This window comes from Saimiri boliviensis, chromosome 14 (genome assembly GCF_048565385.1).
Source record: "Saimiri boliviensis isolate mSaiBol1 chromosome 14, mSaiBol1.pri, whole genome shotgun sequence".
NCBI lineage: Eukaryota > Metazoa > Chordata > Mammalia > Primates > Cebidae > Saimiri > Saimiri boliviensis.
Genome location: NC_133462.1, coordinates 7,114,445 through 7,140,622, shown reverse-complemented (window position 1 = coordinate 7,140,622; position 26,178 = coordinate 7,114,445). Strand labels below are relative to the sequence as shown.

Below are 26,178 nucleotides of genomic sequence, written 5' to 3'. Positions count from 1 at the left end.
CATGCCACCATGCCCGGCTAATATTTGTATTTTTAGTAGAGATGAGGTTTCACCATGTTGGCCAGGCTGGTCTTGAACTCCTGACCTCAGGTGATCCGCCCGCCTCGGCCTCCCAAAGTGCTGGGATTACAGGTATGAGCCACCGCACCCAGCCTATTCTCTCTTCTTAGCACGTTTTCCCCACCTTTTCCTGTCAGTAACCTGTCTTTCAAGTCTTTGCCTGGATATCACCTCCTCCAGGAAACCTTCCCTGAACACCACCCAGCCTCCACCTGCTGCAGTTAGATTACTCATTCTGTCATGTAAGTTCCCACAGCTGGTGTCTCGGTCAATCTGCCCTGGACTGGGGCCACCTGGATTGACATTAGTTGTCTCTTCCAGTGGACCGTGAGCTCCTTGAGGGCAGGTACAGGGTTGATTCATTCCTGTGTCCCAAGCACCCACATAGGACCTGGCCCGGAAGAAGCCTTAGGAAACACGACCAGATGACTAAATGACTTCCTCACACCCACTCCCATTTTACAGATAAGAAAACTGAGGCTCAGAATGGAAGTTCATTGCTCAACATCAAACACCCAGGAAATGATGGCGCCTGAATGGGAGCTCAACTTCCAACATGGCAGCGGATGTGGCCCATCCCTTGCTGACCTCACCGGGTCTGTCTTATGACAATATGAGGTGAGTGAACTTGAGGGGAATTGTTGAGAGCTGGGTGGGGAAAGAAGGGAGGTGTCAGGCTGTGGGGAGTGAAGGACTTTGAAAAGAAAGGAATTCCTAGCTCTACCCCTTCTCTGGTGACCTTGTGGTTTGCCATCTCCGCATTCCTTGAATGCCCGTTTACTGGGTATTTTGCTCCGGATTGACCTGCTCTGGAAAAATCTTCAATAAATAAATCCTTTGTCTGGGTGCAGGGGCTCACACCTATGACCCCAGCGCTATGAAAGGCCGAGGTGGGAGGATTATTTGGAAGGCTTGGGAGTTAGAGACCAGCCTGGACAACGTAGTGAGACCCCGTCTCTACTAAAAATAAAAATTAAAAAAAAAACATCAGCCAGGCATGGTCCCAGCTACTCGAAAGGCTGAGCTAAGAGGATTGCTTGAGCCCAGGAGATTGAGGCTGCGGTGAGCTATGATCATGCCACTGCTCTCCAGCCTGGGTGACAGAGCCAGGCCATATATATGTATTATATCATATGATTTATAAGGGTATAAATCATACAATATAAGGATATAAGGAGAGAGATGTATTATATATATATATATATAAAATATACAGTGGAAGCATATATTATATATTCTTTAAAAATTATATATATATAAATTATATATATGTAATCCTTATAACATATAATATATGTTTGAGCACGTTCTGTGTATTAACTTATTGAATCTCTGTAATAACCCTAGAAAGTAGATGCTCTTCCTCCCATTTCAAGGATGAAGGAACAGGGATGGGGTAAGATTGAGCTAAAAGGCAAAGAGCTGGTAGGGGCTAGAACTGGGATTTGAACCCAAGAAGCCAGGATCCAGAACTAGTCCCTTGACTATCACACTATCCTGCCTACCCAAAGAAAAGTGAATTACTTAAAAAAAAAAAAAATTCAACATTAGTGCCACCTCAGTCACTGCAAACCAATCTACCCGCACCTTTGATATAGGAGAGCAGAGGGCCAGGGCCAGGGATCTCCAGGCTGACCTAGTGCAAATGCAATGTTCTGTTACTCTTAAAATTCGAGATTGAGTATTGGAGTGGCTGGCAGAAGGGAAAGGAAATGTTGATAAAACTTCAGGGGATGGGGGGTCAAAAATTTTTGACATTCTTTAAACTTGACAGGCCCCAAAACAGAAGGGGCTGGGCACCTGGACTCCTGGCTCTGAGGGAGGAAGGGCTGGGGCAGGGGGGCCAGGACTCCTGAGTCTGAGGGAGGAGGGACTGGGGGGGATCTGGACTCCTGGGTCTGAGGGAGGAGGGACTGGGGGGTCAGGACTCCTGGGTCTGAGTGGCTGGCAGTGGTCTGGACACCTGGGTCTGACGAATGATGGGCTGGGGGATGGTCTGGACTCCTGGGTCTGAGGGAGGAGGGGCTGAGGGTCTGGACTCCTGGGTCAGAGGGAGGAGGGGCTGGGGGTCTGGACTCCTGGGTCTGAGGGAGGAGGGGCTGGGGTCTGGACTCCTGGGTCTGAGGGAGGAGGGCTGGGGCCTGGACTCCTGGGTCTGAGGGAGGAGGGGCTGAGGGTCTGGACTCCTGGGTCTGAGGGAGGAGGGGCTGGGGGTCTGGACTCCTGGGTCTGAGGGAGGAGGGGCTGGGGGCCTGGACTCCTGTATCTGAGAGAGGAGGGGCTGGGGTCTGGACTCCTGGGTCTGAGGGAGGAGGGCTGGGGCCTGGACTCCTGGGTCTGAGGGAGGAGGGGCTGAGGGTCTGGACTCCTGGGTCTGAGGGAGGAGGGGCTGGGGCCTGGACTCCTGGGTCTGAGGGAGGAGGGGCTGAGGGTCTGGACTCCTGGGTCTGAGGGAGGAGGGGCTGAGGGTCTGGACTCCTGGGTCTGAGGGAGGAGGGGCTGAGGGTCTGGACTCCTCTGTTTGTTGTGTTAGCCTCCTATATGCAGAGAATCAGAATTAGTGGCTGCAGAATTTCTGCAATAGGACAGGGCTGGGTGGCTGGGTTGGGAGAGACTCGGAGGTGAGATAAGGAGAGGGAGGATCTGGAGGATGTTGGTGGGGAGGGAATTCTGGGAGAGAAACAGGAAGAACAGGTAGGAGGGGCTCGTCCTGGGCTAGAGTGGCTCCTCGGTCAGGGTCAAGTGGCTCCTCGGTCAGGGTCAGCAGCATCTGACCACACAGAGGATCTTTGATGTTAGGTGGCTGGGGGCGTGGCCAGGCTCGGAGTCACGGAGGACTCCTCTGTCATCCTACCCCCTTCCCAAGGTTCTTGGGGAGCAGGAACCACCATTTTCCTCCGGCACTGGTTGCTCACTTCTGGAAACCCTGTGGGACCCCGGTGTCCTGTCTGCTGCCATCCCAATCCCCTCCGTAAACCTCCTGCCTCCCTCCTCACTTGTCACTCCTGAGATGGTCAGAAACATTTGCAGTATTGCCTGGTTCGGTGGCTCAGGCCTGTAATCCCAGCACTTAGGGAGGCCAGGGTGGGGAGATGGCTTGAGCGTGTGTGATGGAGCAGCTGTGTGTCTGGAGTTTCTGTCCCTGCCTGGAGAGAGAGAGGGTGCAGGGGTGGCTGTCTCTGGGAGATGGGTGCTAGGTGACTGACATGCACTATGCCATGCTGGGCTCCTGAACTCCTGGGTCCGAGGGAGATAATTTTGTCACCATGTCAACATGCCTGTGTGGAGAAGAGTATGTGGCAGTCTGAACATCTACGCACACAGGGCATCTGTGCGTGGCACTGAGACACTGTGGATGAGGCGTGCGACCCTGCAAGGCTGCCCAGGAGCGTGTGTACCTGGGGAGCGTGTGTACCTGGACACAGAGCTGCAGCATTAGCTGCATCTGTGGAGGCAATGCGTGCCTGTCCGCAGAACTGCGTGCATGCTTGGCTGTGACTGCGGTTGTGTGTGTGGTCCTTGGGGTGAGTTCATGAATGATGGCGGTGCCAGGCCCATCAGCAAGGGTAAGAACCAGGCTGGGCACGGTGGCTCACACCTGTAGTCTCAGCACTTTAGGAGGCTGAGGTGGGAGGATCACCTGAGGCTGGGAGTTTGAGGCCAGCCTGACTGACATGGAGAAACCCCATCTCTACTAAAGATACAAAATTAGCCAGGCGTGGTGGCGGGTACCTGTAATCCCACCTATGCAGGAGGCTGAGGCAGGAGAATAGCTTGAACCCAGGAGGCAGAGGTTGTAGTGAGCCAAGATCGCACCATTGCACTCCAGCAAAACTCTGTCTCAAACAAACAAACAAAAACACTTTCACACCCCTTCCAACACTGATGAAGTCGATATGTTCTCACCTCCCTCCCCCTCTCCTTCTTCCTCTCTCCATCCTTTCTTCTCTCTCCCATTATACAGGCAGGAAAAACTGAGATCTGGGAAATGGAAATATACCATGGAACAGGGAGGGCAGGACCAGGGCTCAAAACCAGGCACATTTTTCTTTCTAATCTCCTTTCCAGAAACGTCTCCTCTCTCCAACCTTAGATCGTCAGACTTTTTTCCCACCTTTATTTTTCGGTTTATAAAAGTGCACATTCACGGAGAAGTACACAGAAGGAAGGAGACACCTCATGACAACCCCAGTATACCGTCTGGGACATGTGTTTGCAGATTTGATTCTATGAATATTTCATTTTTCATGGCTAGGATCACATCACATACCTATGTATTTTTGTCTCTTCCTTTCGTCATTTAACATCATGTAGCCTAAACATTCTTGCATAACACTAACAATTCTAAGTATCATTTATAATAGATTTATAGTATCATTATGGGCTGAGTGCGCCGGCTCACGCCTGTAATCTCAGGCTTTTGGGAGGCTGAGGCAGGTGGATTATCTGAGGTCAGGAGCTCGAGACCACACTGGTCAACATGGTGAAACGCTGTCTCTACCAAAAATACAAAAAAATAAAAATAAAAAATTAGCCTGGTGTGGTGGTGCATACCTGTAGTCCCAGCTACTTAGGAGGCTGAGATGTGGGAGTGTGCACCTGTAGTCCCAGATACTTGGGAGGCTGAGGCATGGGAATCACTTGAACCCACTAGGTAGAGGTTGCAGTGAGCCAAAATTGCACCACTGCACTGCAGCCTAGGCAACCGAGTGAGCCTCTGCCTCAGAAAAAAAAAATCATTGTGCCCAACCAGACTATTATTTAAGCCATTTAGTACTTTTAGAACATTTTTGATGTTTCTACTTTTTTTCCTGTGATAAATAATATTCTGATGAATTTAAGTCATGGTCTACATTTTGGATTTTTTTTTTTTTTTTTTTGGTATCATCTTCCTAAGACTAGAGATACAGCGCCAAAGGCAGTGAATAAGAGTCTCAGTGTATGTTGACAAAGTGTCTTCCATAAAGATTGTACGAACTTCTAGTTCCAGTGTTTGAGAGTGCTGGTCTCACTGACTCTTCTCCAGCACTGAGGGTTTTGTGTTTCTTTATTTGTTTTGGTTTTAGGTCTTTGCCAGTTTGACTGGTTTACAAACAGGTCATGACATTTTAATATATTTTTGAGGAAAGGTAAAGTCATAGATCACCAGCGTCCTTCTTCCTGTGCGTGTTCTGTTGGAAGCACACAGTTATTTAACTCTTGGTGGAGTGGTTAGCGATTGTTTCTCATGGTGTCAGTTATCCACTTGGTGAACTTGCAGACTTGAGTGTAGACTCCCGGGTTATTGCCTTGGCTGCAAGGGAAAGTTCCCCAGGACACCAGACCTTGCAGGGTACCTCTGCACATCAGCGGTCCCCCCGAGTCACCCTGGAGGGAATAGGGCAGGAGATTAACTTCGGCTTGAGAGCAAAACCCAACTCAAGTCTCATACATTCCTCAGTTATCGGTCTTGGTCTTGCAGATTATGGACGGACTTCCACCACAGCCAATGAGAAGAGACTCATTGTCTCTGGGGGCCAATGGGAGAGCTAGTGCTAGGGCCTTACTAGGTTCTTTGAAGACATTGGTTTGAGCCTTGGCCAATTAGACCAATGGCAGAGAAGGGGTGGGGCTTCCAGGATTGGAGCACTATTCATTTTCCAATGTTAAGAACGCTGCTTTGGGCCTGCCGAGGTGGCAGCGCTTTGGGAGGCCGAGGCGGGCAGATTGTGAGGTCAGAAGATCGAGACCACCCTGGCTGACACGGTGAAACCCTGTCTCTACTAAAAATACAAAAAATTAGCCGGGCGTGGTGGCGAGTGCCTGTAATCCCAACTACTCGGAGGCTGAGGCAGGAGAATTGCTTGAACCCGGGAGGAGGTGGTTGCAGTGAGTCAAGATTGGGCCAGTGCACTCCAGCCTGGGCGACATAGTGAGACTCCGTCTCAAACAACAACAACAACAACAAACCCTGCTTCAAGCTAGTGGGAGAAGGAACATCACCTCCAAGGAGTGGATGCATGCCTTCTGGCACAGGAAAGGGGGACACCATGGTCTCGAAGACCAGGGTCAAGACCAGTTACATCATTTAATTACAGGGCTTGGTGCAACGCGAAAATGCAGGGCTCTTTGTTCAAAAATCATTAAGAATTTCAAGATGGCCGGGCGCGGTGGCTCACGCCTGTAATCCCAGCACTTTGGGAGGCCGAGGCGGGTGGATCACGAGCTCAAGAAATCAAGACCATCCTGGTCAACATGGTGAAACCCCGTCTCTACTAAAAATACAAAAAATTAGCTGGGCATGGTGGCGCGTGCCTGTAATCCCAGCTACTCAGGAGGCTGAGGCAGGAGAATTGCCTGAACCCAGGAGGCGGAGGTTGCGGTGAGCCGAGATCGGGCCATTGCACTCCAGCCTGGGTAACAAGAGCGAAACTCCGTCTCAAAAAAAAAAAAAAAAAAGAATTTCAAGACAACAGGAATGTGTTAGACTGAGTTTGAGACTCTCCTGAGTGCGGGCCTCTGTGTCACTGCAGAGCGTGCACATTCATGAAGCTGGTCCTCACCAGGGGAGAGGGGGAGCACCCTGTTCTCTAGGACAATCACCTCTCTCCCATCACCTCTATCCCTAACGCTCACCATCCCACCTCCCCTGAGAGCTGAAGGTGCAGATGTGAGCGAGGAGGATGCGTGTGGAGAGACAGAAGGAGATAGGGGTGGAGAAGAGAGGGAAAAGAGAGACAGACAAGGAGATGGGGAAGAGGGAAACGGGATAGAGAAAGAGAGAGATGTGGTGGTGGAGAAGAAAGGGAGGGGAGAGAGAGACAAAGAGATGAGGGAGGAGGAAGGTGTGAGGAGAGAGATGGGGTGGGGAGAACAGAGAGAGGCTTGAAGCGAGAAGGAGAATAAAGAGAGAAAGGCCTGTAGAGATGGGGGAGCGGCTGGGGAGGGAAGAGAGAAGAAAGAGAAAGAGACAGACAGAGTAGAAAGGAGGGAGGTAGGGCCGGGCGCGGTGGCTCAAGCCTGTAATCCCAGCACTTTGGGAGGCCGAGGCGGGTGGATCACGAGGTCAAGAGATCAAGACCATCCTGGTCAACATGGTGAAACTCCGTCTCTACTAAAAATACAAAAAAAATTAGCTGGGCATGGTGGCACGTGCCTGTAATCCCAGCTACTCAGGAGGCTGAGGCAGGAGAATTGCCTGAACCCAGGAGGCGGAGGTTGCAGTGAGCCGAGATCGCGCCATTGCACTCCAGCCTGGGTAACAAGAGCAAAACTCTGTCTCAAAAAAAAAAAAAAAAAAAAAAAAGAAAGGAGGGAGGTAAGGAGAGAAGAGGGAGACAGAGTAGAGGGAAATAGAGAGAGGGAGAGGGGAGGGCCAGGGAGGAGACAGAGAGAGGAAAAAGGGAGGAGGGGGCAGGGAGAGGAGAGAGAGGGAGGGATGGAAGGAGAGAGAGACAGTGAGAGAAAGAGGGAGAAGAGAGAGAGCAAAGGGGAGGGGCAGAGAGAGCGAGGGAGAGAGAACAAGCTGCTCAACGCAGCGAAAGAACAAAGAGGAAAAGAATGAAGCAATTTCATCACAATGGGCGATGTGGGGAGGCTGTTCAGTCACTCAGCGGGGATGAGGAAAGACCGGGAAGAGGGGACAGAGGAGGCAGAGGAGGCGGAGGGAGAGAGCGGTTGCCCAGGACCAGGGCCAGAGTCAGGCGAGTGAGTCATTCGCTTCAGGCACAAAACCTCGGTAACTGCACTACATAATCCCTCAAAGCAATCCTCAACACAATCAAATGGAATACAGAAAACTGCATCATGGGCACAGTACCCACAGTTTAAATGAAGACAGCGCCATCACAGTGCTGTGCTGAGCCATGCCGGCGCCTATGGCAAGGGAAAAGCCCGTCACATCTACCTGCTCTTTATTGAAAATGGCGACGTTTTGTCCATTGTGGACTTCTGCGGGAATTTTTTTTTGGTGGGGGTGGGTGGCACAGTTTCGCTCTTGTTGGCCAGGCTGGAGTGCAATGGTGTGATCTCAGCTCATTGCAACCTCCACCTCCTGGGTTCAAGCGATTCTCCTGCCTCAGCCTCCCGAGCAGCTGGGATTACAGGTTTGCACCACCATGCCCGGCTAATTTTGTATTTTTAAGTAGGGACGGGGTTTCTCCATGTTGGTCAGGCTGGTCTCCAACTCCTGACCTCAGGTGATCCGCCCTCCTCGGCCTCCCAAAGTGCTAGGATTACAGGCCGTGAGCCACCGCACCCAGCTGTGAATTTTTCTTTTTCTTTTTAAATCTTGCATTATAATGTATTTCAATCACTGAGGTTTTCAGTGCCCCCTTAAGCTTTGGGCCTGGGGCCAGCATCTCACTCTACTTCCCCGGCCCCACCCACCCCTGCTTTCTCACCCCCATTAAACTCTGTGTCCCATCCCAGGGCCACATTGGCCCCTAAGTCAGCTCCCACACCTGACCTAGGTAGAGAATGAGATGAAGAAAGCTGAGGAGGCCAGGCCTGGCGGGAGGGCAAGGCTGGGCTTGGTACCCAGTCACTCAGTCAAGCTCTGTGCCTGGGGCATGCAGACAGGGCACCCAGGACTGGGGAGGAATGCGGTGGGGGGTGCCTCACATTGCAGGCGTTTTTCTTGGAGTCGGGGATGCCGGCGCACAGCATGGAACTGTCCAGCAAGTCCTTGTAAACCTTCGAGCATTCCTGGTTGGAGATGAGCTTGACATCCACGCACATGAGGTTAGAGGGAAAGGTCACTGCAGGGAGGAGCAGGGAGAGCTGTCAGTCAGAGAGGGGGGGTCTAAGGACCAGAGGGGCTGTAGGTCCAGGCTCCTGGGTCTGAGGGAGGAGGGGCTGAGGCTTGAACTCCTGGGTCTGAGGGAGGAGGGCTGGGGCCTGGACTCCTGGCCTGAGGGAGGAGGGGCTGCGGGCCTGGACTCCTGGGTCACTGAGTCCACCTACCATCTGGGCTTGTGGTAGTGCCCCATCCGGAGACAGTACATGTGGTTCCTGGGGGGTCGCAGCTGGAGGGCAGCTGGACTTTCTTGACCGTGGATGACAGTCTGGCCGGCCTACTCAGCTTCACGAGCATGAGGTCGTTCGCATGGGTCTGCGTGTTGTAGTCAGGGTGGCGGAACGACGTCCAGGCCGTGATCCTCTGAGCTTTCCTGTCTCCCAGCTTATCACTGCCTAGGTACACAGTGTACACACTGGGAGAAGGGAACGACATTCAGAAATTCAGAGACACTGTGACAGAGAGGGGGACAGAGACCCAGAGAGAGGGACAGAGACCCAGAGAGAGGGACAGAGACCCAGAGAGAGGGGGACAGAGACCCAGAGAGAGGGGCAGAGACCCAGAGAGAGGGACAGAGACCCAGAGAGAGGGGGACAGAGACCCAGAGAGAGGGGCAGAGACCCAGAGAGGGGGGCAGAGACCCAGAGGGGGGGGATAGAGACCCGGGGGGGGGACAGAGACCCAGAGAGAGAGGGACAGAGACCCAGAGAGAGGGGGACAGAGACCCAGAGAGAGGGACAGAGACCCAGAGAGAGGGGGACAGAGACCCAGAGAGAGGGACAGAGACCCAGAGAGAGGGACAGAGACCCAGAGAGAGGGGGACAGAGACCCAGAGAGAGGGGGACAGAGACCCAGAGAGAGGGGCAGAGACCCAGAGAGAGGGGCAGAGACCCAGAGAGAGGGGGACAGAGACCCAGAGAGAGGGACAGAGACCCAGAGAGAGGGACAGAGGCCCAGAGAGAGGGGCAGAGACCCAGAGAGAGGGGGACAGAGACCCAGAGAGAGGGACAGAGACCCAGAGAGAGGGACAGAGGCCCAGAGAGAGGGACAGAGGCCCAGAGAGAGGGGCAGAGACCCAGAGAGAGGGGGACAGAGACCCAGAGAGGGGGACAGAGACCCAGAGAGAGGGACAGAGACCCAGAGAGAGGGGGACAGAGACCCAGAGAGAGGGACAGAGATCCGGGGGGGGCAGAGACCCAGAGAGAGGGGGACAGAGACCCACGAGGGGGGACAGAGACCCACGGAGGGGGGGAAGAGACCCACAGAGAGGGACAGAGACCCACAGAGAGGGACAGAGACCCAGAGAGAGAGGGGGACAGAGACCCAGAGAGAGGGGCAGAGACCCAGAGAGGGGGGCAGAGACCCAGAGAGGGGGGGATAGAGACCCGGGGGGGGGGACAGAGACCCAGAGAGAGAGGGACAGAGACCCAGAGAGAGGGGGACAGAGACCCAGAGAGAGGGACAGAGACCCAGAGAGAGGGGGACAGAGACCCAGAGAGAGGGACAGAGACCCAGAGAGAGGGGGACAGAGACCCAGAGAGAGGGGCAGAGACCCAGAGAGAGGGACAGAGACCCAGAGAGAGGGGGACAGAGACCCAGAGAGAGGGGCAGAGACCCAGAGAGGGGGGCAGAGACCTAGAGAGGGGGGGATAGAGACCCGGGGGGGGGGACAGAGACCCAGAGAGAGAGGGACAGAGACCCAGAGAGAGGGGGACAGAGACCCAGAGAGAGGGACAGAGACCCAGAGAGAGGGGGACAGAGACCCAGAGAGAGGGACAGAGACCCAGAGAGAGGGACAGAGACCCAGAGAGAGGGGGACAGAGACCCAGAGAGAGGGACAGAGACCCAGAGAGAGGGACAGAGACCCAGAGAGAGGGGCAGAGACCCAGAGAGAGGGACAGAGACCCAGAGAGAGGGGCAGAGACCCAGAGAGATGGGGACAGAGACCCAGAGAGGGGGGGACAGAGACGCAGAGAGAGGGGGGACAGAGACCCAGAGGAGGGGGACAGACCCAGAGAGAGGGGGACAGAGACCCAGAGAGAGGGACAGAGATCCGGGGGGGGCAGAGACCCAGAGAGAGGGGGACAGAGACCCACGAGGGGGGACAGAGACCCACGGAGGGGGGGAAGAGACCCACAGAGAGGGACAGAGACCCACAGAGAGGGACAGAGACCCAGAGAGAGAGGGGGACAGAGACCCAGAGAGAGGGGCACAGAGACCCAGAGAGAGGGGCAGAGACCCAGAGAGGGGCACAGAGCCGTAGGCACGGAAAGACAGCCCCCGTTGCGAGTTGGAGACGCTGGCGCAGCTCCAGGAAGCCTTGGCAGGCACCTACTTCATCTTGCAGTGGGCGGCAGTGAGCACCCAGCTCTCCCCGACCAGGACGCCCCCGCAGTGGAGCTGGTTGCCATTGAGCAGGGCCACCTGCCATGGGTGGGAGCCTTGTGTACATGGGGCGCCATCAATAATCTTGTCACTCCCGCCTGGATGGAGACATGGAGGAGCATGTGGGGAGCCAGCATCAGGGGTAGGCGGAGGCTGCACCCCAGAAGTTCCCAGAGTCAGAGATGGAGAAAGACAGAAACACGTGGAGAAACAGAGAAAGCAAGAGCTAGGGACAGAGAGGCAGAGGGAGCCCACTCAGAAAGCCAGGAGGCGCATCTCCTCGGGGGAACCGCAGAGAGATGGTGAGCGCAGGAGGCAGGGCCTGGAGGGGACAGAGACCCCCGAGTCAGCAGAAGCACGAAGAGTGGGGGCTGTGGCTGACAGTCTGGTCCTCCCAGGAAGGGCGCTGTTTGAGGAGGGAGGGCGCTGTTTGAGGAGGGAGGGCTTCTGACTTAGGGACTGCTTGGAGAGGGTCAGTGGGGGCCCCAGGTGAGGTCAGGCTTCCCAGTCCCGCGTTGACCTTGTCCAGAAGCTCCCTGGGCTAAGAACAGCAGTAGGATCTGCAGGGTCAGGAGAAGGGGTCCTGCCATGGTGCCCTGCTTAGCCGCTCAGGGGCTGCCAGGCCAGGAAAGGCCTCTTCTGCTGGAGTTGGGAAGGAGAAAGCATTCAGGCCCAGCCCCTCCTCCCTCCGACTCAGAAGTCCAGACCCCAGCCCCTCCTCCCTCAGATCTAGGAATCCAGGACCCCAGCCCCTCCTCCCTCCGACCCAGGAGTCCAGACCCCAGCCCCTCCTCCCTCAGATCTAGGAATCCAGGCCCCCAGCCCCTCCTCCCTCGGACCCAGGAGTCCAGACCCCCAGCCGCTCCTCCGCCGGACCCAGAAGTCCAGGCCTCCAGCTCCTCCTCCCTCAGACCCAAAAGTCCAGTTCCTCTGACCCCTAGAGACCCGGGAATCTTGGGTCCAATTTTGCTCCTTCCCATGGAACCCAAACTTCTGAATCGCTAGTTCCTTTTTCCCTAAAGACCCCAAATTGCAGACTTCCAGGCTCTCAGTTCTTGGCCCTCGAGTTCAGGCTGCAGCCCCCGCCTCTCAGAAGCAGAGTCAACCTTGGAGCCCAAATAACCCCCCCCACCACCACCACCACAGGCGCACCCTAGATGCCCCCTCTTCTCACCTCGAGAGGGTCTGATGTGATCCGAGTTCTGACCTAGGCTGGCACAAGGTTGAGCTCCGAGCGTCTCAGGCCCTCTGCTGGGCAGTGCTCTTATACCACCCGGGCCCCATGCCCGCCCCCAGTGCCCTGGGGAGCAGGCGGAGCCGGCTCAGGGACACCCCCACCTGCGTTTGCGGTTCTCGTTATCTGGAACCCCTGACGCAGCTAGAGCAATTGGCACCACTACACTCTCTCACCACCCTCCCCCAGAAGGTCGGGCGGTGCCCAGCTTCGGTGCCCAGCTTCTGTGCCCAAGCACGCACGTTCCTGCCCTACAGTCCCTCCTGGCTGCTCTCGGGGGAGGGACCAGGTGCGCTGGCTCCGAGGGGCAGGCTGAGCTCTGGGAATAGGCTGTGGCCCGGGTCCTCCTCTGGACCGTTTCCTCGTCCTCACCCCCTCTCAGGGGTGGCCTAGATCCTGCATCCTAGTTGTGACCCGCCCGTGGGAACTTGTCCAGCCTGATCCCAGTCCTGCCTGTAAGCCTGAACCCATCCCCAACCCTAACAGAGACGTAAAAACAATGCTTTCTCTAACTCCACCCCACTAATATTGGCCGTGTTTAGCATATATGTTCTTATGGTCCTTTTAATCATGTTATACATAGATTTCTTTACATATTACGTTTTTATAACAGAAATGTCTGTACTAGACGTTATCTAATAGAACCTTTTTTAGGGCTTTGTTTATAAATTTATCGAGCAAACATTTATTTACTTTTCCTTTTCTAACTTTTAAGTTCAGGGGTACATGTGCTGGAGGTGCCAGTTTGTTGGATAGGTCCACGTGTATCATGGGGGTTTGTTACACAGATTATTTAATCACTCAGGCATTAAGCCTAGTACCCATTAGTTATTTTTTCTGATCCTCTCCCTCGTCCCACCCTCCACCCTCTCATAGGTTCCAGTTTGTATACACAAAGGAATATAAATCGTTCTATTTAAAGACATGTATGTTCATCGTAGCACTATTCAGAATAGCAAAGACATGGAATCAACTGAAATGCCCATCCGTGATAGACTGGATTAAGAAAACATGCTAGCCAGTGTGGTGGCGTACGCCTGTAATCCCAGCTACTAGGGAGATTGAGACAGGAGAATCACTTGAACCCAGGAGGCGGAGGTTGCAGTGAGCCGAGATCACACCATTGCACTGCAGCCTGGGTGACAGAGCAAGACTTCGTCTCAAAAAAAAAAAAAAAAAAAAAGCAAAAAGAAAAGGTGCTACATGTATACCATGGAATACTATGTAGCCATAAAAAAGTACAAGCTCATGTCCTTTGCAGGGATATGGATGGAGCTGCATGGATGGACATTATTCTTAGCAAACTACCACTTACAAGTGGGAGCAGCTAAATGATGAGAATACATGGACACATAGAGAAAAAGAATCTTCCTTCCTTCCTTCCCTCCTTCCTTCCTTCCTTCCCTCCCTCCCTCCTTTCTTTCTTTCTCTTTCTTTCTCTGTCTCTCTCTGTCTCTCTGTCTCTCTCTCTCTCTCTCCTTTTCTCTTTCTTTCTTTCTTTTTCTTCCTTTTCTTCGATGGAGTCTTGTTCTGTTGCCCAGGCTGGAGTGCAGTGGTAGAATCTAGGCTCTCTGCAACCCCCACCTCCTGGATTCAAGTGGTCCTCCTGCCTCAGCCTTCTCAGTAGCTGGATTACAGGCACCTGCCACCACGCCCAACTAATTTTTGTATTTTTACTAGAGATGAGGTTTCACCATGTTGGTCAGGCTGGTCTCGAACTCCTGACCTCAGGTGATCCACCAGCCTTGGCCTCCCAAAGTACTGGGATTACAGGTTTGAGCAACTGCGCCCAGCCTCTTTTTTTACTCTATGAAGTATCCTGAAAAAAATACCTCCCTCCACCCCAAAATGGGAGAGGTAGGTCAAGGAATACAAAGTAGCAAAAATGTAAGATGAACAAGTTGGAATATCTAATGGACAACAGGAAAAACTATACTAACTGATAGTGTGTAGTATTCAGGATTTTTTTTTTTTTTTTTTTCTGAGAAAGAATCTTGCTTTGTTGCCCAGGCTGGAGTGCAGTGGCGTGATCTCGGCTCACTGCAACCTCCACCTCCTGGGTTCAAGCAATTCTGCTGCCTCAGCCTCCTGAGTAGCTGGGATTACAGGTGTAGGCCACTACACTTGGCTAATTTTTGTATTTTTAGTGCAGACGGGGTTTCACCATGTTGGCCAGGCTGGTCTTGAACTCCTGACCTTGTGATCTGCCCACCTTGGCCTCCCGAAGTGTTGGGAATACAGGTGTGACCCACGGTACCCGGCCAAGGAGTTTTGCTAAATGAGTAGATTATAGCTGCTCTTGCCACAGGGGAAGAAAATGGGTAACTATGTGAGGTGATGAATATGTTAATTTGTTCAGCTATAGTAATTATTTTACTATGTATATACATCGCATAGCATCATATTGTACACTTTCAATATATACAGTAACATTTATTTTTTAAAAAAGGGGAAAACTTTTCCCTCTTAGTGCGTTTACATCACTTCTCCTTCCTGTATAATGGTTGTGTAATATTCCATACTCACTTGGATAGTTTTCATAATAATAATGCGGAGATGAACTTCTTTGTACATTCATCTTTGTTCATCGTATTTATTCAACCAGCATCCATTTAACATTTACTCTGTGCCAGAAACTCTTCAGACTCTTGGAGACACAGCAGTAACAAAACAGAACATTCCTGTGTTCATAGATGCTCTTGTTTTGTACTGTCAGTACAAAAATAAGCATATAAAATGTAGAGTTTGTTAGGTGGTTGTAAGTGCTGTGAGGGAAAATCCAAGCAAGGAAGAGGGTTGGGGAGTTGCTGGTTCCCTCTACCCTCTAAGATCCCTGAGGTTATAATATTAGAAAGGTCGGCTGCAAAGACCCCACGTTGAAGGTGACATTTGAGCAGAATCTTGAAGGAGAGGGTGGAGGGATCCAGGCGGCTGCTTGAAGGTCGTGAGTTCCAGGCAAAGTGAGTAGGCAGGTGTGTTAGTTAAGGAGCATGTCTCAAGTGCCCCAGCAGAAAAACCACTTCGACCAGAACAGAGTGACCAAAGGACAGGGGGGCAGGTGATGAGGCCAGAAATAACAGAACGCTGATGACAGGGGGTCTTCAGGGTCTTTGCCTTTTATTTTGAGCAAGACAGGAATCATTGCTGGACACATTCCTAAAGGTGGAACTAACCTCAACCTCTAAGTTAGATCCTGAAAATGGAATTTATTTCTCCACCCTGGACCTAAGCCTTATCTCAGTCCTGACCCCTAACTCAATTAATTCTACATTTGACCCATAATAATAGACATTAGTGTTGCATACCCAAGCATTCACACTCCCTCCCTCCCTCCCTCCCTTTTTCCTTCCTTCCCTCCTTCCCCCCTTCCCTCCTTCCCTCCTTCCCTCCTTCCCTCTCCCTCTCCCTCTCCCTCTCCCTTTCTTTCCACAGAGTCTTGTTCTGTCGCCCAGGCAGGAGTGCAGTGGCACAATCTTGGCTCACTGCAACCTCTGCCTCCCAGGTTCAAGTGATTCTCCTGCCTCAGCCTCCCGAGAAGCTGGGACTACAGGCACCCCCCACCACACCGGGCTAATTTTGTGTTTTTAGTAGAGATGGGTTTTCGCCATGTTGGCCAGGATGGTCTCAATCTCCTGACCTCGTGATCTGCCCGCCTCAGTCTCCCAAAGTGCTGGGATTACAGGCGTGAGTCACCGCGCCCGGCATTCCTTTTGCCTTTCTATCAGAGGCTCCATTTTGTTTGGATAATATTTCATCCTCATGACTATAAACCTCAACGAACCAAGCACCAACACCATATTCCGTTTGCTTGATTAGTTTGGAAATGGACATGTGATGCCGTGTGGCCAGTGAGGAGGAGGGGAAGACCCAGAGGCACTTCTAGGAAAGACTTTCTTATTTTCAGAAAGAGACACTGAAAGAGGCCTTTTTTCTTCTGCTAGATGGTGTCTAATCTGGAGGCAAATTCTGGAACTGTGGCAGCACTCTAGGGTCCATAGAGAGAAGCGACCAGAGGACGAAGCCAATGCCAAAGCACTGCAGGTAGCCCACCAGAGAGATGAGGCACAGCTGGGTCTTTGAGGAGGTCACTGAGCTGGTGAATTCACCAACGATGGAGCCTCTTCATGTCATGACTTTTGCAGTTTCCCTTTCTGAGTTAGAGTTGCTTGATCCTTGTAGCCAAAATCATCTTCACTAAGACCTCAGTGCTGAATCGGAGTCTTGACTCAGGCTGGGCGCGGTGGCTCACCCCTGTAATCCCAGCACTTTGGGAGGCCAAGGCAGGTGAATCACCTGAGGCCAGGAGTTCGAGACCAGCCTGGCCAACATGGTGAAACTCCCAAATACAAATATTAGCCGGGCATGGTGGTAGGTGCCTGTAACCCCAGCTCCTCGGGAGGCTGAGGCAGGAGACTCGCTTGAATCTGGGAGGCTGAGGTTGCAGTGAGCCGAGATCGCACCTCTGCTCTCCAGCCTGGGTGACAGAGTGAGACTCGGTCTCAAAAAGAAAAAAAATCTTGACTCAGATCCCAAATCTGATCCCAAGCCATAAATCCAAATCCAATTCTAACTTGATTCCATATCTTGATACCACATAAATCAACAAACTCAACCATGCCTCCAGTCTTAGCTCTCTTCCCAGCCCTCATCCCATATCCCATTTCATCCCATATTCCCCCATTTCAGCCACTGTTAATGTGAAGATAGCTAGTTTAAGTTTTAAATGAATAGTCATTTTAAAAAGCTTAGTAATTTGGATACTATTGCTGACTACCTCTAAATTCAATTTCTTTCTTAGTTCTTCTATACTGTGCATTTCTTGTTTTTTAATGAAAAGTCGTTGATTATGCAATATTTTGACACCAATCCTTTACATATTTAACAAACGTGTTTTGGATACTAGCTTCCTACCGGTGAGAATGCAGCACTGCACAAACCTAGATAGAGTCTCTTCCCTCAAGGAGCTGACAGTCTCATATAAAAGAAAAACAGTCAAATAACCCATAAACAAGTATAACATTGCAAGTACAAGGTACGCTCTGAAAGGAAAATTCGGAGTGTTACGAAGAAAGCACTTCCAGAGGGTTTGGAACCAGAAATTGACGATGAGCTGAGATTTGAAAGAGCAGTAAACTAGAAGAAATTTTCTAGTTGCTAGAAGTAGACTAGAGGAAATTTCCTAGTTTAACTAGAAACAGTACACTAGAGGGAAATTTCTTCTGGTAACCGGAAGAAAATGGGAGGAGAATGGGGCGTGCATTGTGTAGAGAAAACAGCACGTGCAAATGCCCAAGGTAGAAAGCATTATGGCTGGAGTTCGGAATCCGGTTATCTGAGACAAGATAATGACGAGCTCTGTATGTCACTGTGAGTCTTGCTTTGTCCTGTAGGTAATGAAGAACCATTTGAACCTCAGTCAGGGAAACAACCTAGCGAGATTTGTATTTTCAAAATGGCAACCCCGGCTGCTGTATGAAGGATGGATGTGGGTGGAATGTGAAGACAGTGGGCAGCCATGGGGGAAGTTATTGCTGTTGTCTAGATGAGGGAAGATGGTGACTCGGATACGGGTGGCTGAAAGGTGAGGACGATGCTAAGTACATGGATTCAAAATGCACTTAGGAGACAGCATGCCCAGGCCTTGGTGGTGGATTGAATGAAGGTCATGTTGAAGTAGTGGGAGATGTTAAGACTGCAGAGTCTCTTGCTGGGTGAACAGTGATGCCATTCATTGAGAAGGCATGGTAGATATGGTCAAATGGTTCTGATACAGTGAGAAGGAGCTCGGACCCTGACTTCATCCAGAACCCTAATCCAGTCCTTACTTTGACACAACTCGCAACACTTATTTTGACATAAGCCCCAGTCTTTTTGTTTGTTTCAGTAGCTTTTGGGGTACAAGTGGCTTTTGGTTACATGGATGTATTGTGGAGCAGTGAAGCCTGAGATTTTAGTGCACCCGTCACCCAAAGTAATGTACATTGTACCCAATATTTATAGTTTTTTATTCCTTATCCCCTTCCTAACCTCCCCCTTCTGAGTCTCTTCAGGGTCTATTTTACCACTCAGTGTGCCTTCCTGTACCCATTGCTTAGCTGTCACTTAACATGAGGACATACAGCATTTGGTTTTCCATTCCTGAGTCATTTCACTTAGAATAATGGCCTCCAGCTCCATGCAGGTTGCTTCAAAATACATTATTTGCTTATTTTTAGGGCTGAATACTATTCCATGGTGCATATACATCACATTTTCCTCATCCACTCATCAGTTGATAAGCACATAGTTTGGTTCCATGTCTTTGCAGTTGTGAATTGTGCTGTGATAAACATACGTGTGTATGTGTCTTTTTGATATGATGACTTCTTTTCCTTTGGGGAGATACCCAGTAGTGGGATTGCTGCATCAAATTGTAGATCTACTTTTAGTTCTTTGCGAAATCGCCATACTGCTTTCCATAGAGATGGTACCAATTTACTTTCTCACCAGCAGTGTGTAAGTGTTCCCTTTTCAACACATCCAAGCCAAGATTTATTGTTTTTTGACTTTTTAGTAAGTCCCAGTCTTTTTTTTTTTTTTTTTTTTTTTTTTGAGACGGAGTTTCGCTCTTGTTACCCAGGCTGGAGTGCAATGGCGCGATCTCGGCTCACCGCAACTTCCGCCTCCTGGGTTCAAGCAATTCTCCTGCCTCAGCCTCCTGAGTAGCTGGGATTACAGGCACGTGCCACCATGCCCAGCTAATTTTTTCCACTTTTAGTAGAGACGGGGTTTCACCATGTTGACCAGGATGGTCTCGAGCTCTCGATCTCGTGATCCACCCGCCTCGGCCTCCCAAAGTGCTGGGATTACAGGCTTGAGCCACCGCACCCGGCAAGTGTTCCCTTTTCAACACATCCAAGCCAAGATTTATTGTTTTTTGACTTTTTTTTTTTTTTTTTTTTTTTTTTTGAGACGGAGTTTTGCTCCTGTTACCCAGGCTGGAGTGCAATGGCGCGATCTCGGCTCACCGCAACCTCCGCCCCCTGGGTTCAGGCAATTCTCCTGCCTCAGCCTCCTGAGTAGCTGGGATTACAGGCACGTGCCACCACGCCCAGCTAATTTTTTGTATTTTTTGTAGAGACGGGGTTTCACTATGTTGACCAGGATGGTCTCGATCTCTTGACCTCATGATCCACCCGCCTCGGCCTCCCAAAGTGCTGGGATTACAGGCTTGAGCCACCGCGCCCGGCCTTGTTTTTTGACTTTTTAGTAAGTCCCAGTCTTAACCCCAAACCTTAATCTAGACCCAGTCCTGAGGCTCAAATTCTGCTTTATCCTTGGTCAACTCCAGCTTGTATCTCAACCGATAACCTCAACCTTGATTGAGTTCTCGACTCCAAATATCAGCTCAGGCTAGCACCCAGACCTCAGCCAACCTTAACCTTTCTGACCCTTGACCTGACGCTGAACCTCTAGCTGTAAGCCAGACTCAACCTTGACCTGACCAGTGAATGTCACCATGGCCTGGGTATCAAACCTGCCCCAGGATAATTCAGACATCAGTCTCCATTCCCATCATATTCCGGGAATCCCACATTCGTATTCTCCCCGTGAACCTAGCCCCTCACATCCCACACCAATTCTAACGCTCTGACCCCAGTACCCCCCATGCTCATCGTCAACCCAACTGCTACCTAAAATCTCAACCTCATTTCCATCCCCAACTCTTTTCCCAACTCCGTGTTTATTTATCCAACTCCCCACACAACTCTGACCCTGAATTTTACAAGAACTCTAAAATCAAGTCTGCCAACAGATATCTTGCTAACATGGATGTTACACTAACTCAACTCAAGCCAAGTCCCAACACCTTCTGAGACATTGACTCTCATCAAATCCAAAACCAGATCCCAGAACTTGGACATCCAGCCCCTCCCATTCCACAGCAGGACTCTGGTCATGAAGGGTGTCAGCGTTCCTGACCTGAGTTCCCAAATCCAGGAGAAGCAGACTCCAGCCCATTTGACCTCACAGCTCCGGAACTCAGCAATCTGTATCTCTCCTTCCTGGCTTCTCAAAGAGAGAAATGGTAGCAAGACTTTCAGGTTATTATCTACTGCCCGCATCTTCATCCTTCAGTTCTCTCCTCCCTCAGTCCTCTGCCTCCTCAGCATGTTAGAAAGACGAAGGAGCCCCGTTAGCCTGTTATTCACTCCTAAGTCACCAAGACGTCTCTCCTCTGCTTCTCATCAACTATCATCTAGCATTCTGTAAATTATATTCTTAATTGTTTAACCTGATTCTGTTGCCAAACACTGGTCATCACAAGCAGAGGAAATGTGTCTAGGGTTTTTGTTTTTTTTTGTTTTTTGTTTTTGTTTTTGTTTTCCAGCACCCCGCCCAGACCGGAGAATATAGGAGGTACTTAAATAAATAAATAAATACCAGTCTGCAAACCTCTGGCATCCACAGATTCAGTCCTGGCTTAATCTCTGAGCTGTTCCACCGTGCGGTGGACTTGGCTTCATGAGTCAGCCCAATCCAGATTTGAATCCTGGCTGCCCACCCTGTGACTTCGGGTAAGTGACTTCATTTTTCTGAGTCTGACTTTAACCCTCTCCAAAGTGGAAGAGAGCAAAACCTATTTATTGAGGCAAATGGGAGGATTAAATCAATTTATCAATGGAAAATGGACGGGCACGTAACAGGCACTGAATTAACGTTAGTTCCCTGCACGCCTCACCCAGGGAATAAAGAAGCAGCTCCCGTATTTTTTTTCTATATTTAGTGTGGTGTGGCAGGGGCTTCACAGACCTTGTCTGCATCCCTCACGTTGGTCCAGGTAAAGACTGTCATCCCCATTTTATTTTTATTTTTTCTCCCCTGCTTCATCATCGCCATTTTACAGATGAAAAAGTGGAGGTTTTAAACAAGGCTAGATCCCTTGAGCAAAGTCACAGAGCTAAGGAGTCAGAAGTGTCAGAATTCAGCCGGGCATGGGGGCTCAAGCCTGTAATCCCAACACTTTGGCAGACTGAGGTGGACAGATCACTTGAGGTCAGGAGTTTAAGACTAGCCTGGTCAACATGGTGAAACCTCATCTCTACTAAAAATGCAAAAAAATTAATCAGATGTGGTGGCACGTACCTATACTCCCAGCTACTCAGGAGGCTGAGGTAGGAGAATCACTTGAACCAGGGAGGCAGAGGCAGGGGAATTGCTTGAGCCCAGGATGCAGAGGTTGCGGTGAGTTGAGATCACAGCACTGCACTCCAGCCAGGGTGACAGGGCCAGACTCTGCCTCAAAAAAAAAAAAGTATCAGAATTTGAATGTTGAGAATCAAAGGCCTGTGGTATCACCATTGCACAAATCCCTACTCTGAGAAGGAAATGTCCTTGTTACATCCACACGTACCCTCTGAGTCTCATGTGGTTCAAAACAGAGTTGGATTCCCCATGGCCTATTAATGATGTGTACCCCTGTGTCAGAGGCCCAAAGCCGAGCCCCCTGTGCCCTCTGCGTTTAGCCCCACCACCTGTTGCTAAGTCCCACCCAGACACCCAGCCTCCTACCTCTCTTGCCCTCTGACCTGTGTCCTGTACCTTTGTTCAATGACTCATCTTCCAGCTCATGATTACGCCTGAGAACTGGCATCTGACAATCTTGCCAGCTGTGTCCTTCCCTGAGGGATTCTGAACACTGTGACCCTCTTAACTCCTGACTCAGCCCATGGATTCTGATGGCCCATTGTTTCGGACTTCCTGGATTCTCTTCCTCCTTACTTCAAGAACAGAACCCCATTTCTTTCTTTCTTTTCTTTTTTTTTTTTTTTTGCATCGGACTCTCCCTCTGTCGATCAGGCTGGAGTGCGGTGGAGGGTTATCGGCTCACTGCACCCTCCGCCTCCTGGCAGAACTCCATTTCTTTTAGGGGAGATGCTGCCTTACTTCATATAGTTCTGGTGAAACTGTCAATCATAGTTCTCCAACTCCACCCACCCACTGAGATGGGGAAATGACCCAGGCTAAGCCAGCAAGATCGGTGTTTTTCTCTGGCAACAATGATAGATTAAAGGGGTGGGCCCAGTTCAAACTGGACCAATTAGAGTTCCTCCCTGTGATGAATATCAAGATGCCAAGAGAAAGGAGGTTTTTGTTTCTGTTAGTAGCTATGTTCCCTCCATGCCCCGCCTTAGTACCTAAGATTGAATAAATCAATCATCAAGTCTTCTCAGGCTTATATTCCGTTGCGGACATTAAAATATCTCCTGGACCAACCTGGGCAACATGGTAGAGTCCTATCTCTATCAAAAAAAAAAAAAAAAAAAAAAAAGCTGGGTGTGGTGGCACATGCCTGTGGTCCCAGCTACTCAGGAAGCTGAGGTGGAAGATGGCTGGAACCCAGGAGGTAGAAATTGCCGCAAACATTGCTTGTGCCGTGCTCATTGTGCTCTAGCCTGGGTGACAGAGTAGGACCCTGTCTCAAAAAACTATCTCCTGGGCACTGGATGATACTAAGAAATTATCACCAACTGTGTAAGGTGTGATAATGTAATTGGTTATGTTTAAAACGAGTCTCTTTTGGAACAAGGTTTGGCACATTTTTAAAATAAAGGGCCGGACAGTAAATACTTTCGCCCTGTGGACCAAGAGACAAAAATGGAAGATGATATTATGTAGATATTTAATAGCAAGAGAGAAAATAAATTTTCTTTTTATTTATTTAGAGACAGAGTCTCACTCTGTTGCCCAGGCTGGAGTGCAATGGTACTATCTCGGCTCACTGCAACCTCTGCCTCCTGGGTTGAAGCAATTCTCTGCCTCAGTCTTTCAAGTAGCTTGGATTACAGGTGCCCACCAACATGCCCAACTAATTTTTGTATTTTTAGTAGATTTGGGGTTTCACCACCTTGGACATGCTGGTCTTGAACTCCTGACCTTGTGATCCACCCACCTCGGCTTCCCAGAGTGCTGAGATTACAGATGTGAGCCACCGTACCTGGCCAAATTTCACAATTTTTAACTGATGAAATTCAAAATGTAGTAATGATAATTTAGTACAAATTTTTTGTTACTGTTCCTTATCCATCACATAGTAAAAAGTGTTTTTAGCTCAGGGGATTTGGTCCAGCAGCTGTAGTTTGCCATCCCCCGTTTTTAAAATGCATAATAAAATATTTAAGAATAAGATGATATGATGACTGGGATTTGCTTCAAAATATTCCAGCATTAGGGAAGTGCGTGGTGGGAGTATAGGTGAAACAAGAATTGGTTTTTTATTAGCTTTTTTTCTTTTGCGACAGGGTCTCACTCTGTACAATCATAGCTCGTTGTAGTCTCAAACTCTCAGGCTCAAGTGATCCTCCCACCTCAGCCTCCTGAATAGCTGGGACCACCGACGTATGCCACCATGCCCGGCTAATTATATATATATATATATTTGAGATGGAGTCTCACTCTTGTTGCCCAGGCTGGAGTGCAATGGCACGATCTTGGCTCATTGCAACCTCCGCCTCCCAGGTTCAAGCAATTCTCCTGCCTCAGCCTCCTGAGTAGCTGGGATTAGAGGCATGCACCACCACGGCCGGCTAATTTTGTGTTTTTAGAAGAGACGGGTTTCTTCATGTTGGTCAGGCTGGTCTTGAACTCCTGACCTCAGGTGATCTGCCCACTTCAGCTTCCTATAGTGCTGGGATTACAGGCATGAGCCACTGCGCCTGGGCTGTCTGGATACTTTTTTAACCTTAAAAACCAGGGTCTTTCTTTCTTTTTTTTTTTTTTTTTTGAGACGGAGTTTCGCTCTTGTTACCCAGGCTGGAGTGCAATGGCGCGATCTCGGCTCACCGCAACCTCCGCCTCCTGGGTTCAGGCAATTCTCCTGCCTCAGCCTCCTGAGTAGCTGGGATTATAGGCACGCGCCACCATGCCCAGCTAATTTTTTGTATTTTTAGTAGAGACGGGGTTTCACCATGTTGACCAGGTTGGTCTCGATCTCTCGACCTTGTGATCCACCCGCCTCGGCCTCCCAAAGTGCTGGGATTACAGGCTTGAGCCACCGCGCCCGGCCCAAAAACCAGGGTCTTTCTATGTTTCCCAGGCTGGTCTTGAACACCCGGGCTCAAGCAATTCCCTTGCCTTGGCCTTTCAAAGTGCTGGGGTTACAGGCGTGAGCCACTGCATTAATTACTGAAGTTGGATGGTGGTATCTGAAGACACATTATGTTATTCTGTTTTGCATATGTTTGGGATTTTCCATACTAAAAATTATAAAACAATTCTTTGAGTTGAGATGTCCCTCCAGAAATGCATTCCTGGCATCAGAAGTTTAATGCCAGGCTTGAAATACTTCCTCAGGATATCTAGTATGGGGTAACTGTCATAAAGCATCAGGGAGATTGATGAATGCAAGGTGTCTCAGATACCCTTGTGGAGAATTGCCTTCCCGTAGCTCTAAGTGGCCATGATTCATGTCACATGACTCCAAGTAGCCGCTGATTGGATAAGATTGGTCACCTGACCACAATGTAATCAAACGATTGGCCATTCATTGACCAGTCATGTGGCTGAAGAAGAAAAGGTGAGCTGGACGAATCAGATTCTCTTTCAGGAGACTATTATCTGAGAGATCCTAGTGAAGGAGGAGGCGGGATTCAACTCTGGACTAGACTGAGGACCAGCTAAAACAGGGAAAAGGCACCAAAAGCATCTCTCTGTAAGATGTGCCCACCATCACCATGATAGTTTACCATTGCCATGGCAACACCCAGAATGTACTATCCTTTTTCTAGAAATTTCTGAATAACCTACCCCTTAATTTGCATGTAATTGAAAGTGGGAATAAATATGACTAGAGAGCTGCCCCTGAGCGGCTGCTGCTTTGTGCCCTGCTGTGCAAGGAGCATTGCCTCTGCTGCTGCACACTACTGTTTCAAGAAAAGTTCCTGATGCCACTGGGTTGCTCTTGAATTCCTTCCTGGGCAAAGCCAGGAACCCTCCCTGGCTAAGTTCCAATTTTGGGCTCGCCTGGCCTGCACCACTAGGAAAGTGACTATTTATATTCTTGTAATAACTACTCTCTCCACATTCATCTTTCCCTAAAACAAGTTATGCTAAGCCTTTGCTTTAATGAAAACTTCCCAAAATGCCCTTTGCCTCACACTTCAATTAGGACACACCACTCATTTTCTTCTACCACAGCAGACACCACCAGATGGCTCTAGGCTGTGGCAAAGAGTTCTATCTGGACTTTTGGGAGCTCTTCAGATTTTTGACCTGAGTAGTGGTTTCATGGTTGTTCATTTGTGAATATTTAAGCTATTCATATATTTTCTGCACTATTCTCTATGCATATCTCACAATTTTTTCCCCTTTTTTCTATTATTATTATTATTATTGAGGTGGAGTTTTGCTCTTGTTGGCCAGGCTGGAGTGCAGTGGCACAATCTCAGCTCACTGCAACCTCCGCCTTCCGGGTTCAAGCAATTCTGCTGCCTCAGCCTCCCAGATACCTGGGATCATAGGCATGTGCCACCATGCCCAGTTATTTTGTATTTTAAGTGGAGACAGGGTTTCTTCATGTTGGTCAGGCTGTTTCAGCTGATCCACCCTCCTCGGCCTCCCAAAGTGCTGCGATTACAGGCCTGAGCCACCACGCCCAGCCTATTTTTTTAAATAAAAAGAGGCGAGGACTTACATGATGCCTAGGCTGATCTTGAACTCCCCACCTCAGCCTCCCAAAGTGCTA

General features: G+C 50.1%; 1 protein-coding gene and 1 long non-coding RNA gene across 3 annotated transcripts; one reads left to right on the top strand and one right to left on the bottom strand.

Moving 5' to 3' along the window:
- Positions 1-529: 529 nt before the first annotated feature.
- On the top strand, positions 530-22,720 carry LOC141581250 (uncharacterized). Its single transcript, XR_012513765.1, has 2 exons — positions 530-678; positions 20,827-22,720. It is a non-coding gene; the product is annotated as an uncharacterized LOC141581250 (long non-coding RNA).
- KLK7 (kallikrein related peptidase 7) lies at positions 5,090-12,487 on the bottom strand. Of its 2 annotated transcripts, none has more exons than XM_010351130.3 (6): positions 12,396-12,487; positions 11,742-11,863; positions 11,172-11,319; positions 9,004-9,251; positions 8,662-8,798; positions 5,090-5,427 (listed from the first exon to the last, which is right to left on the bottom strand). In XM_010351130.3, the coding sequence occupies exons 2-6, from the start codon at positions 11,809-11,811 to the stop codon at positions 5,272-5,274; spliced, it is 759 nt and encodes a 252-aa protein (XP_010349432.1). In that variant the 5' UTR covers positions 11,812-11,863; positions 12,396-12,487; the 3' UTR covers positions 5,090-5,271. The 2 variants fall into 2 exon arrangements, with proteins under 2 accessions (XP_010349432.1, XP_010349433.1); XM_010351131.3 differs by having other exon boundaries at positions 11,742-11,860.
- Positions 22,721-26,178: the final 3,458 nt, after the last annotated feature.